Source organism: Nerophis lumbriciformis, linkage group LG34 (assembly GCF_033978685.3).
Source record: "Nerophis lumbriciformis linkage group LG34, RoL_Nlum_v2.1, whole genome shotgun sequence".
NCBI lineage: Eukaryota > Metazoa > Chordata > Actinopteri > Syngnathiformes > Syngnathidae > Nerophis > Nerophis lumbriciformis.
In genome coordinates this window covers 20,248,252-20,261,837 of record NC_084581.2, presented here as the reverse complement: position 1 = coordinate 20,261,837, position 13,586 = coordinate 20,248,252, and the positions used below count along the sequence as shown (strand labels likewise).

The window sequence follows — 13,586 nt, the reverse complement described above, 5'->3', positions numbered from 1 at the left end:
CTATTTATGTGCATATTTCTCAGTTCACCCCAAGATGGTTGTGTGTGCCAGCTTCTATCCTAATCAGCTACACAACGAACCCTTTGTGTACACAAACATGGTACGTTTATTACTGCTGTAGTGATTTTATTATGTAGTGTGGAGGGAGTATAATACATGTTGGGCATTCAAATATTTGCATACATGTACGAGTATAAAGGAGGGTTAGGTCCACAATGAACAGGGAAATAACATATTACAATATGTATTTTTTTTACAACGTTATTCAATAACTGCTTTTACTACATGCAGAACCAATATAGCAGCAACATTATATTTAACAAATATGTATACATCTCAACAGCTGACATAAGTGTGTGTAAACTATCACAATATTATTACTGTATGCAAATATATTATTACCGTAAAAGATTATTACCTAATTCACATTCATCATCAATTTATGAATTACACTTTTCTTCCATATTTTCCACTCCAGTATTTACTTACTTTGATGGTATTACTTTAATGGTTGGTATTATTTTATTTTCAACACGTAAACAGTTACAATTACAATCACATATTTACAGTTACATCATTACTATTACAACATGTCCCAAAGTAGAGTAGAGTAGGAAGAGTAGGAAAAAGCAGATCTTAATTAATCCTACTCTGTTTCCGTATTTATTTTTTTGTTGAATTATCTTTCATTTTCCTTATTTTATGTTCTATTAAACTTTAAACATTTTTATAGTTATGATTTATCAAACTGTTTTTAGTAATTTTTTTACATTTATTTTTGAAGATGTTTTGTTCTTTTTTTTTATTTTTATTTTTTTTACTTTTTTTTTATTTATCACTGCACAAGTTATACTATATCTATCAATTGCAACACATTATTTATTATTTTCCCTTCATACTGGAAAATGGTGACACCTAAATACTGGAAGTAAACACATTTTTTAATGACAAAATATATACAAGCATACAGTATGAATCATTGTCATTTTAAACTTGTGGTGTGAATGAATAGTCAGTAATAGACACGAAGACAGAAGGGCTATGATTGAATAAGCTCTGCTTCCTCCTACTCCTTTTCGGTCATGTTGAATGATATGTGCATGACATTCGCCTATTAATGTGCAGCCTAATGTGCAAAGGTAATGTTCTGCAATGTGACATTACCTTAACATTTCCTTATCAAATACTGTAATCGTACCATTGAAATTACAAATTCATTTTTATAAGTTCAACTTATGCTTGCAATTATTTTCTTTTCAGTGAGGCCCTTACAGTAGTTAGTCGTCCTCGTGCTTGCTAGGTAATTGATTTCTGCGCATTTGTGTGTTTGCTGGCACACAGGCCAACTCCTCAGAGGCTCTACGTCGCTACACCCTCTGTTTGCATCACAGTCACATCCTCCTTGTGACCAGAACCCGGGTCTGCTCTTTGGAGCCACCGCCTCTACCTCCACCTTTACCGCGCTGGAAACTCTTCCGCCAAAGAAAGAAGATTGTGATCAGCGATGAACCACGAAGTAAGCCGAATGCATGCCAAGAAGGGGGAAAAAAAGGAAGAAAAAAAACACAGAGGCGTATATCAAACAATTTGAAAAGTACACATTCACTGGTACGGTGAAGGTGAATGTCATAGATAAATACGACTAGTGAGCAAAGCAAACTCTAAATCAGGAGACGATACGGTGAAAAGGTTACACAGCGTTGGAAGATAGAATCGATTCTGGCTTGCATATGTCGGACATCAGCTGATCTCTGATGTGTTTACAAGCACAGATAAAATAGCTTTTAACTGTTGATGCGCTTTAGTCTTAGAATTTTATTGAATTTAACTGGCTTAGCTTTGGTTGTTTTAAATATTTTTCTTATTATAGCATTTTGAGATGTATTTAAATGACAAGTACGTAACAAACAAAATCTATTATTATTAAAGTGCCCGTGTGATATATATTCTGTTTTTTGCTTTTGCAGCTATTCCTGAGTCCAAACCAGAGGAGTTCATCGCAGTTGCCAGCCCTTTTATTGACCCTCATGTCAAGAGCAGCCCTGGCCCCGTCTCAGAGCAGTGTGTTTTCCACACAAATCATATGTGCCATCATTCCTTCTCATAGTTTAGCTGTGTGGTAAAAACTGATGTGACGCATGACTCATTCGTAGACAATAAGTCTGATTGCTCCATATGATGCTGCAGGATGGACGCATACTGTGTGACATGACTGTGTCTTTCTGTCAGAGTGGACAAGTGGAGCACTCCGAGAAAGCTGTCCCATAAAGCCCCTCTGGATTCCATCGATGAGCAAATGGAGACTGAATGCAGCGAGGAGCTCGATCACATTGCAACTGAACCCTCTGATACGTGTGATAACGCTGCTGACGACACAGAGGTACTTCTAATTACTCTCTGCAAAGGCATCCTTTTCATTTATGCAATATGTGCATATAAAACCACTTATAAAAGACAGAACTAGTCTTAATATTAGGTAGGTATAGTTAAAACAGTCTTATGTTTGCGGTCACCTGTCTATGGTGGCCAATAGCGGCCACAAAAATGTCCTCCACAGAGAAAAGTAGTTTTAGAAACCTTGTCTATAACGGCCACCTGTTTGACTTGGCCACTTATTTTGCATACCAAAATATTTATTTTACTCCTTGTAGGGGCCACTAATAAAAACATTTTTTGCATTGATGCATGATCTTGATAGCTGGAATCTCAGCAGTTGTAATTTGTTACGGAGAAGTCCTTCACTAAGCAGAGGAAGCGCATTCACACACAATCACGCACACTTTCTTTCTGCATTTAATTCTATTGTCAGCGTCATTTCTTGTCTTCTCTCTCTATTAAGCTACAAACCCCGTTTCCATATAAGTTGGGAAATTGTGATAGATGTAAATATAAACGGAATACAATGATTTGCAAATCCTTTTCAACCCATATTCAGTTGAATATGCTACAAAGACAACATATTTGATGTTCAAACTGATAAACTTTTTTTTTTTGCAAATAATCATTAACTTTAGAATTTGATGCCAGCAACACGTGACAAAGAAGTTGGGAAAGGTGGCAATACATACTGATAAAGTTGAGGAATGCTTATCAAACACTTATTTGGAACATCCCACAGGTGAACAGACTAATTGGGAACAGGTGGGTGCCATGATTGGGTATAAAAGTAGATTCCCTGAAATGCTCAGTCATTCACAAACAAGGATGGGGCGAGGGTCACCACTTTGTCAACAAATGTGTGAGCAAATTGTTGAACAGTTTAAGAAAAACCTTTCTCAACCAGCTATTGCAAGGAATTTAGGGATTTCACCATCTACGGTCCGTAATATCATCAAAGGGTTCAGAGAATCTGGAGAAATCACTGCACGTAAGCAGCTAAGCCCGTGACCTTCGATCCCTCAGGCTGTACTGCATCAACAAGCGACATCAGTGTGTAAAGGATATCACCACATGGGCTCAGGAACACTTCAGAAACCCACTGTCAGTAACTACAGTTGGTCGCTACATCTGTAAGTGCAAGTTAAAACTCTCCTATGCAAGGCGAAAACAGTTTATCAACAACACCCAGAAACGCTGTCGACTTCGCTGGGCCTGAGCTCATTTAAGATGGACTGATACAAAGTGGAAAAGTGTTCTGTGGTCTGACGAGTCCACATTTCAAATTGTTTTTGGAAACTGTGGACGTTGTGTCCTCCGGACCAAAGAGGAAAAGAACCATCCGGATTGTTATAGGCGCAAAGTTGAAAAGCCAGCATCTGTGATGGTATGGGGGTGTATTAGTGCCCAAGACATGGGTAATTTACACATCTGTGAAGGCGCCATTAATGCTGAAAGGTACATACAGGTTTTGGAGCAACATATGTTGCCATCCAAGCAACGTTACTATGGACGCCCCTGCTTATTTCAGCAAGACAATGCTAAGCCATGTGTTACATCAACGTAACGTTGATGTAACACGTTCATAGTAAAAGAGTGCGGATACTAGACTGGCCTGCCTGTAGTCCAGACCTGTCTCCCATTGAAAATGTGTGGAGCAATATGAAGCCTAAAATACCACAACGGAGACCCCCGGACTGTTGAACAACTTAAGCTGTACATCAAGCAAGAATGGGAAAGAATTCCACCTGAGAAGCTTAAAAAATGTGTCTCCTCAGTTCCCAAATGTTTACTGAGTGTTGTTAAAAGGAAAGGCCATGTAACACAGTGGTGAACATGCCCTTTCCCAACTACTTTGGCATGTGTTGCAGCCATGAAATTCTAAGTTAATTATTATTTGCAAAAAAAAAAAAAGAGTTTGAACATCAAATATCTTGTCTTTGTAGTGCATTCAATTGAATATGGGTTGAAAATGATTTGCAAATCATTGTATTCTGTTTATATTTACATCTAACACAATTTCCCAACTCATATGGAATCAGGGTTTGTACAACCAGGGTGCATACTTGACTGTACATCATTGTCTTTCATACACACACTTATGATAGCATCAATCTTGCCTTTCTGTTTTGTTCTCCCCAGCAAAACTATGCCACTGCGTACTTCTCAGTAATTTCCACGTGCATTGCTGATCATGTGACCGGGGCGTCACATAAATATTCAAAGACGAAATGATCATACGTCTGTATTATTGTCCGTATTTGATTTATTACCGCTGCTGTATTTGCAGGGTTTTGTCTTTATGTTTGGTAGTTAGTAATCTCTCAACTTTGACTGACACGATCCTAAAGTCTGTCCAACAACATAACATACTGTACCTCTAAAAGTCATAGGCGGATTTTGATTAAACTTTCCAGAAATGTCAGAAACGGGATAAGGAACAATATCCCATAACATAAAATACCTCAAAACGTTATGGGCGGATTTTGAATAAACTTTCTGGAAATGCCAGAAATGGGTTAAGGGATAATTGATTAGATTTTGGTGTTGATCCCGATCATCGTCTGGATTCCGGATTTTTCTAAATAATTCTTAACTATTGGAAGACACGGCCTGACAGTGGTCTGTGCTCTCTGAGTGCTTTTGTAGTTATTTATGTGTTCATTATTATTAAGCCATCATGTCAGTTTGTCATGATCCGCTACCCGGGTCATGGCGTGAGTTATGTTTAGTACCTTGTTTCCTATGTTTTAGTCGGTCTCCTGGCTGCACCCTCTTTCCTTTCGTTTACTGTTGGTTTCCATGGGCACTATTTCTCCACTCCTGCCCTTGTTTTTAATTAGTGTTCCCACCAGTTGTTTTGGTAAATTACTCCCCTTTATAGATTTCAGTCACCCAGCACAAGTTGCTGTGTCAATTTTCGCCTTTCGCGACATTTACGTTTTCTCTTGTTTTTCACCACGCTTAAGTATTTTTCCATACTCTAGAACTACTAGCTGTTCACCCTTGGTGACAATTAGATTTTTTGCTCCACGCTCGTTTAGCGTCAGAGTTTTTTTGTATTTGTTGTCCTGCCTAACGTAATTAAAATTCAAACCTACCTGCACGCTGCTTCGCTTGACTTTCTGCATTGGAGGGAACACGACCATCGCAGCCATGCATGTTAACGAAAAGCAAAGAAAAAAAATGCATCACTTTCCCAGTCACATACGCTAGATAAAACATACATTAATGTACTGGCCGGAAAATCAAGATGCCCACAAATTCAAAATGGCTGCCAACCTGCATATTGTGGCCAGCTGTCTATTGTGGCCTCTTTCACTGTTTCCTCTGAGTGGTCGCTATAGACCGGTTTGACTGTAGTTACTTTTCCAAAAAATTTAATTTAATTAATAACAGAATTCCGCCTTCATAATGAAATTAGTTCCCAGGTAATATAATTACATTATTTGAAAAACCTTTAAATATCTGGCTTGTGCTTTTGACAGAAATTCACAAAGATTATATTTACGGTGACAAACGGACACTGAAAAATACTTTACTGTGGGATAGAGATGTCCGATAATGGCTTTTTTGCCGATATCCGATATTCCGATATTGTCCAACTCTTAATTACCGATTCCGATATCAACCGATACCGATATATGCAGTCGTGGAATTAACACATTATTATACCTAATTTTGTTGTGATGCCCAGCTGCAATGTAACAAGGTTTTCCAAAATAAATCAACTCAAGTTATGGAAAAAAATGCCAACATGGCACTGCCATATTTATTATTGAAGTCACAAAGTGCTTTTTTTTTTTTTGACATGCCTCAAAACAGCAGCTTGGAATTTGGGACATGCTCTCCCTGAGAGAGCATGAGGAGGTTGAGGTGGGCGGGGTTGGGGGGAGCGGGGTTGAGGTGGGGGGGTGGGGGGTAGCGGGGGGTGCATATTGTAGCGTCCAGGAAGAGTTAGTGTTGCAGGGGGTTCTGGGTATATTTGTTCTGTTATGTTTATGTTGTATTACGGTGCGGATGTTCTCCCGAAATGTGTTTGTCATTCTTGTTTGGTGTGGGTTCACAGTGTGGCGCATATTTGTAATAGTGTTAAAGTTGTTTATACGGCCACCCTCAGTGTGATCTGTATGACCAAGTGTGTGTGAAAAGCCGTAGATATTATGTGATTGGCCCGGCACGCAAAGGAAATGCCTTTAAGGTTTATTGGCGCTCTGTACTTCTCCCTACGTCAGTGTACACAGCGGCGTTTTAAAAAGTCATACATTTTACTTTTTGAAACCGATACCGATAATTTCCGACATTACATTTTGAAGCATTTATCGGCCGATAATATCGGCAGTTTGATATTATCGGACATCCCTACTGTGGGACATGATGCACGCTTGACATGTTCAATATTCCTGCCTTTTACATGTAAGAAGTTGAAGTAGTGCCTCTACTTCCTTGCTGAAAACACCAGATTTAACTCGACAGATCGCTCCGGACTCGCCATTGTTGCATCTAGTTCTTTCTTGTGACTGTTTGTTGGGTCTGTTTGGTTTTGTAACAACACCACCCACCTGCCTGAACTCTGGCTTGTTATGAAATTTTAATTTAGCTTTAGCCAATCATCATTACTTATGTGTCTGCGTCTGTCCCCCAAGGCTTTTTGTCGTCCCTCTCCACATCGCGTTTAGAAGTTTGCAAATTTTAAAGGTGACTAATGTGGGTGTTCACATTTAAAGAAACAAAAACAAACATTTGTTTGTGGAGTTTTAAGGCGAATACAACTTCCTAAAGTACAATCAATAAAAAATGTCCCTTTACCCCTAAAAAACAAGACACACAAAACAAAAAAGAAAGAAAAATAATAAATTAATTCATAAAATACATCAGTCAAATAGTACAGGCAACTCCAACAACATGGAGCCACAGACAACTTCATTCAAAAATTCCCAATTGCCAACAAAAAGATACAACAACAAATAAAAGCAAAGAAGGCCTAGTGGTTAATTACAACAACAGACACAGTATTAAAAATGTCTGTCCAATAACTGCACAGGGATGGGCAGAGCCAAAACATGTGAAGCAAGTTAGCTGGAGACTGTTGACACTGATCACATGATACAGATATTCCATCATGCACTTCTAGCTAATCGGACCTTGGTATAATTAGTACAATGTATTTGTTTGCATTACAAAAGGCTATATCTTGCACAAATACAAGACTTATAAACTCTACTTAAAGCCCCACTTAAGAACTTTCAGTTTTGGTTTACTTTGGCCGCGCCAGTGAACCAAAGCGGTAGAGTTTTCCCAGAAGGAAGACCCCGTTTACCATGAGGACTAGCGCATATAGCGTCAAACTGACACGATAATGCCACAGTGATTCAGTATTACTGAACTTTCCACAGTAGGAACCTACATATTTTACTCAAACTTTATATTTGCAGTTTGTAGTCATTGCATTGTTTTTTCCTTATACAGTACTTTTGAGATTGTTGCATGGCTGGTCAGTGTGGAACTGCGAACTATCACGCTGGTGGGTATTTATTGCTACCACACAAATTTCCAGTAGCTAACATTAGCATAATCATTTTGATTTGAGCATTGAAAGTCACTTACTAGTTTAGCAGGAACAGAGCCAAGGCAGCATTGGTCTGAAATCTCTTGTCTTTGAGCTCACGCCAGTGAGTGAAAGCTGTGTCATTGTTGATCCTTGATGTCCCTCCCTTTTTCTTTTTTTGTCTTCTCAGAAAAAAAATATGTTTATTTGTTTGTTTTATAACTTCTGCCATGATAGCAGTAATTGCACATAGGCGTTGTTCTTTTTCTTTTAGTTTTCTGGCACCACATAGGCGTTCGCATCAACTTCCGTCTTTTTAACAAATGGGTAAAGCGGGGATGATGTATGCCGTAAAGCTAGTCGGCACATTTGTAGTTGTTTGTGTGGCAGGGTTCCTGCCACCCTCATCAAAGTTGCTAAGTGCCAATGAAAGCGACACAGACCCCCTCAGGCCATGACAGAGGTGTTATTCAACTAGTTGTAAGTCGATGTATCATCCCAAAAGTTATGAAAATATTTTATAAAGGTTAAAATGTTACCTAGTGCTGCTTTAAGTTTTTGTCCAGCTATCCTCAGATAGAATCATTCCTAAATCCAGAGGTGGGCTGTGCGTTCCCCACCTAGGCCTTCAGTGATGTTCGACTTCAAAGATTACCTCTCAAAATACCATAATGGATGTCACCACATGACCATTGCTGGAAAAATACTATACAGAAACACATTTACGCCCTACCGAGTATTGAATCACATCAACAGTATACAAAACGGATTATTTTCTGGCGCATTTAAAAATCAATTAAAACGCATCAGCAATTAAAACAGTATACAAAACGGATTATTTTCTGGCGCATTTAAAAATCAATTAAAACGCATCAGCAATTAAAACATATCTTATGTGCTATTGTCAAAATTAAAATTGCAAAAAACATTAAAAGTGAAAAAATAAAATATTTGAACTCACAATTAGTAGAACCTATTCGACGCCGTATAAGCCAGTGGTACCCCTCGTCGTCGGCTTATTCGAGTGGAAATGGCGAGCATTTCATCCCCAGAACAGCTGAACTAGCTTCCGGGGTTGGCCGACATTGTCTCACAAGATGTAGTTTCTCTTTAAATATCCTTTTTGAAAATGGCCTTGCAAATATATATCTGCCACCTAATCAACGTTTTGTCTCCTTCTCTGGCTACGGCGCAACACTTCCTGCTAAATTGAAACTTGTGAATGGATACTCACTTTGGAATGACAAATGAGTATCCAATCACAGTCTCATTAACATCAGGCTACTTGGATAGGCTACTGTCAACAACTTGTTATCTGATTGGCTGTCCCAACTGTCTATTAACTCTGTGTTCTCAAATTCATCCGTTAACGCTCCTGATGAGTATCCAATCACAGGACGCGTAAACGTCTCGTTCAACGTGAGGCCAGCTGGAAGGCCTTACTGACAACTCGTGATCTGATTGGCTATCGCAACTGTCTATCAACTCTATGTCACCGTTCACTTACAGTGCACGGACGCCCGCATTGTTGATACTGAAGGCCTCTGGCAGATTTGGTACAACATGGCAACTTAAGCTAGCTAAATTCTGATTGGATACAAACTAAAACTAAAAACAACAGCACTGGAACGAGCATAATATGACATGAAAAGAATATGAATACTTTTAGATATTTAGGGAAAGTAAATTAAATAATTTTATCTTTAATTATGATCATGATTTATGGTTGTTAGGCCAGCAGAGAAAGGCTTTGCGGGCCCTGACGGCACAACACTGCCTCAATCCCCCTCCCAAAGTGACTTATTTGAATTCAGAGACTCGGGGCATAAAATAAAAATTTGGTTATAAACACGTGTAATAGATCCTTTTAAAAAAACACATCTAAAGCTGTGTCAGTCGGTAAATCTGGAAACCTAGGGCAAGTATGTATTATGCACAAAACTGCAGATCTTTAGATATCTGTGTTTAGAGAGTGAACATTTATTACACAGTTGCTGAAGAGGCTAAAGTGTTGTCAATGTATAAATCTTTAATGTTGTTGATCCCCAGACTTGACCACCTTAAAAAAGCACCATCGGCAAGAGAGGGAGGGAAAGCATGATTAGCAGTGATGGGTTCAAGACTAGAAATGGTCTGTAAACCGAAACCAAAAATGGTGTTATTTTATGTCTGGAGGGCTTCCTTACTGTTAATGCATTCAGGGTCAAAATAGTTTTTATAATGCTCTAGCTATGAAAATACTCAATATATAATTAATCATTCCTACTTCACAGAACCAATTAACAGCGATAAAGGAGGGTTTATATTACTTTTGGCAACTAGAAGTAGATTTTACTATTGGAGCCTGAGTGTGTGAATAAAATACACAACCAACAAGAATGCAGTTTAAATATGTTTAGAAATAGATATTAAGAAATCATGTATTATTGTTATTTTAAAAGTTATGTAAAGATTTGTGTTTCTGTCACCTCTCATACCTCCAAAAGAAGGACAATCAGAAAAACAATATGTCCTCCTGTGCCTACATTTACAAGCCGGATCAGATCAGTGCATAATAATGTGCCACATATCACTGTCGGTAACATAAACAGCATTGTAACGTTTGAAATAGAAAATCCATTAAATGACCTGTTACATGAAACATATTCTCACAACATTATTTCCAACACTGGTTTGAAGAGTGTTGTTTTTTAGAAAAAACAACGGTATATATTCCCGCTTCTTGCAGTCCTTGCCCTTGCGTAAGTATGCAGTCATGAGGCTAGCTGTGTATGTCAGTGACAACAAGGCTGCCATCCCCCATCTCAAAGTCACTTATGTTGTCCCCCAGCCAGGCCACTAGTGACTGGGGGCACATTTGCGCTAAACAAGCAAGAGACGGGAGATGAGGGCGCTGGGTTTGGCAACAGAAGCAGCAGCAACAGAGCGAAGAGCAAAGAGAGCCAGGAATAAGGAGGCGAGCACAATGGCTAATGAGAAAGAAGAGGGAATGAAAGATAGGGAAAAGCAGCACAGCAAGAAACAATGTGAAAATAGAATCTCTGGTGTGTGGGGTGGTTGCGGTGGGTCTCGTGCGGGTAGAGGTCACGCAATTGCGCTCAAGGAAGGAAGAAAAAAGCAGTGCAATTAGATAGTGAGCCATCAGTGTCTACGTCTCCTGAGAATGGCTTCATTATTACACTTCACTTTTAGTATACAGAGGGAAATAGATTTCATATTAATTGCGCTCTTATGTAACCAAGACCAGTTATGTTATAGCGAGGTTATACCAGGGCAAGAGCTGAGTTGCTGATTGTGTGTGGGCGAGTGTGTGCCATCATACGTGTACTGCTGTGTGTATGTGCATGCTGGAGTTCATGTGACAAGGCGTTTGTTGACCCCTCCCTCTGTTTCAGTCAACTCTTGCCAACAGAATCAACATCTGCGCTGAGCCCCCAGGATTAGAAAAAGAAAAGATGGTGGTGTCACATGATGTTCCTAATACCCCCAATGGGTTTTTTTCTCCCTTCCCAGTTTAATGTGGTTTAAAGAATTAGGGCCCTTATGCAAGCATTCTGCCTTAACCTTTACTATTCTTGGAATGTGCTTAACCACCAATGGTCTTCTGTGGTTTTGAGGTTAGTAGACTGGTTTTTGATAGCCGATCCACACTGTTAATAGTCCCTAAAAGGTGAAGTTTTGACAGCAAAATCACAAATTGAAAAAATACCTCAGTGAAAAAGTAACATAGAAGAAGTCACTCAGTGAGAAGAGACTTAACTCCGCTGTCACTTAATAAAGCTCCATGAAGTCTGGGATTAAAGAAATACCCTCTCCAGTTTTCAGCCCATGACCGTGATTTGGTCACAAAAAATAGCTTTCTAATCAAAAATGCTACAGATTAAAATCCTAGGAGTCTGGCATGTAAGATGAGTCACGTAAAACAAGCCATCTATTTAAAGAGAATGTCTGATGTGAGTGGACAGCACTTACTATGCTTAATTTGGAGTCGTGGACGCATAGAAACGCACTGTAGGAGAAAGTAAATAAAGGAAGTCGAGTGTGTCTCCTAATCACGATGCTTCTTTCCTGTTCTGCTTATTTGAATGAGGCGTGACTCACACAAACACACTGACTCATCAGTCTTGCCGGGGATTTTTCAAAGTAAACTGGTACCAGGCTTGCTCCTCCAGGAGGAACAATTGACATCAAAAGGAAAGTTGTTTGGCTAATATGGGTGCACCACCTTACTGCAATGTAACAGCACACTCACAACACTTTCCAATCATCTCCTGCCACGCACAACACTTTCCAATCATCTGCCGCCAGGTACAACATGATGGGATTTATTTTTGACTAATTACGTCAATTTAATTATTTGTCTGGCAAATAACTATGAAATCGCAGCAGTTAAGTATTTCCTCCCTCGAATAGAATTAACATGCTAAACAACAAACTAATAACTTCTCATTTGTTAGTGATAGGCAGAGTAAATTAGCGCTGCTATTCCCATGCAGTTTTTTTAGCAGCAGGGGAGAAGAAGCCCTTGTCACATTAAACCCTGTCTGGTGTCCTGTGGTGATCAGTGACGATGGCGCACCCCCACAGCTGTCATTGATTGGCCAGTGGAGGCGTGTCTCTGGAGGCTCGCCTCTTGTAGGGGTCTCTGGGAAAGGCGCGTCTCTGGGGTGTGCCTTTGATAGTTTGACTGTGTCACCAACTCTCTGTTCATACATGCCTCACTTCTTGCTTCGTTTCTGTCCCTTTAGGTTGCTGCAGAGGACAAGAAGAAGGACGAGGAAGTCATGCCTACTGGTACACGCTACTGTACACTCAAGCACTGATGAAACAAAAGACTTGTTTTTTTAAGGAACGCCTCAGTGGCTACAAGTTAAGTTAAAAGAAACCTCACTTGTTAAACACTCTTAGTAGGACAAATGAGCAGGAATGAATACACACATTTTTGAGGCCCCTATTATGCAAACACTGACAAAGAAAATAAACCAAAAACCACTGTCTACTGCCGAGGATGCTAGTTTATGGGGGATATGTCTACCTAGAACCTTTTTATGGGCACTCAAAGTGAAAGTAAGAAAAATCCATCTTTTGTTTGCTCTACTTTTGAGAGAAGAGGCGCTCAAATGGTCTCTTTTGAAGTTTTGGCATCATTAAGGGAAAAATAAAACAACCTTCCATCCTCATGAACACGGTACCACCGCAGCTAGTTAAGCATGCTCCATGCTGACACCCACCACTTAACAAAGAACAATTGTAAAAGAGAAAAAAAGGCTTTACTATGTGTCTTGAAATATAGAAACTTTGCTAAATATCAATCAGTGGTGTGTTTGACAATTGGGTTTTTCTTCTGCAAATAGGCTAAATGATCATAATAGTTGCTGTTAAAAGTGAGTGCATTGCAGCTCCTATAGCTAAGCTACGTTTGTGTCCTCCTGTACCACACGTATGTTATGTTGTATGTGATACAGCGTTTGGGCTGACTGGCGAGCTGGCGCTGTCTGGTGTCTATGGTCCTGTTGGCGTGTGGTTGTCAGTCGCGGTTTTTTGATCACTTTGATTTGATCGAGTGGTGCTGGTTGTCTGTGGTATTGCAGCCGTTGTTTCTGCTGCTGTTTGTTTATAGTGTGGGCCAATGACTTGTGGCATCACGTGCACGTGGTGGTTG

General features: G+C 39.5%; 1 protein-coding gene across 7 annotated transcripts in view; it reads left to right on the top strand.

The window, feature by feature from the left end:
• Positions 1 to 13,586, top strand: part of adgb (androglobin) — a 116,096-nt gene that overhangs the window by 21,530 nt on the left and 80,980 nt on the right. For all 7 annotated transcript variants that reach the window (XM_061929804.2, XM_061929803.2, XM_061929802.2 and 4 more), the window contains 5 exons: positions 24 to 100; positions 1,342 to 1,516; positions 1,968 to 2,061; positions 2,230 to 2,380; positions 12,673 to 12,718. In XM_061929804.2, the coding sequence (XP_061785788.1) occupies positions 24 to 100; positions 1,342 to 1,516; positions 1,968 to 2,061; positions 2,230 to 2,380; positions 12,673 to 12,718 (543 nt within the window). The remainder of the gene's footprint in view (positions 1 to 23; positions 101 to 1,341; positions 1,517 to 1,967; positions 2,062 to 2,229; positions 2,381 to 12,672; positions 12,719 to 13,586) is intronic.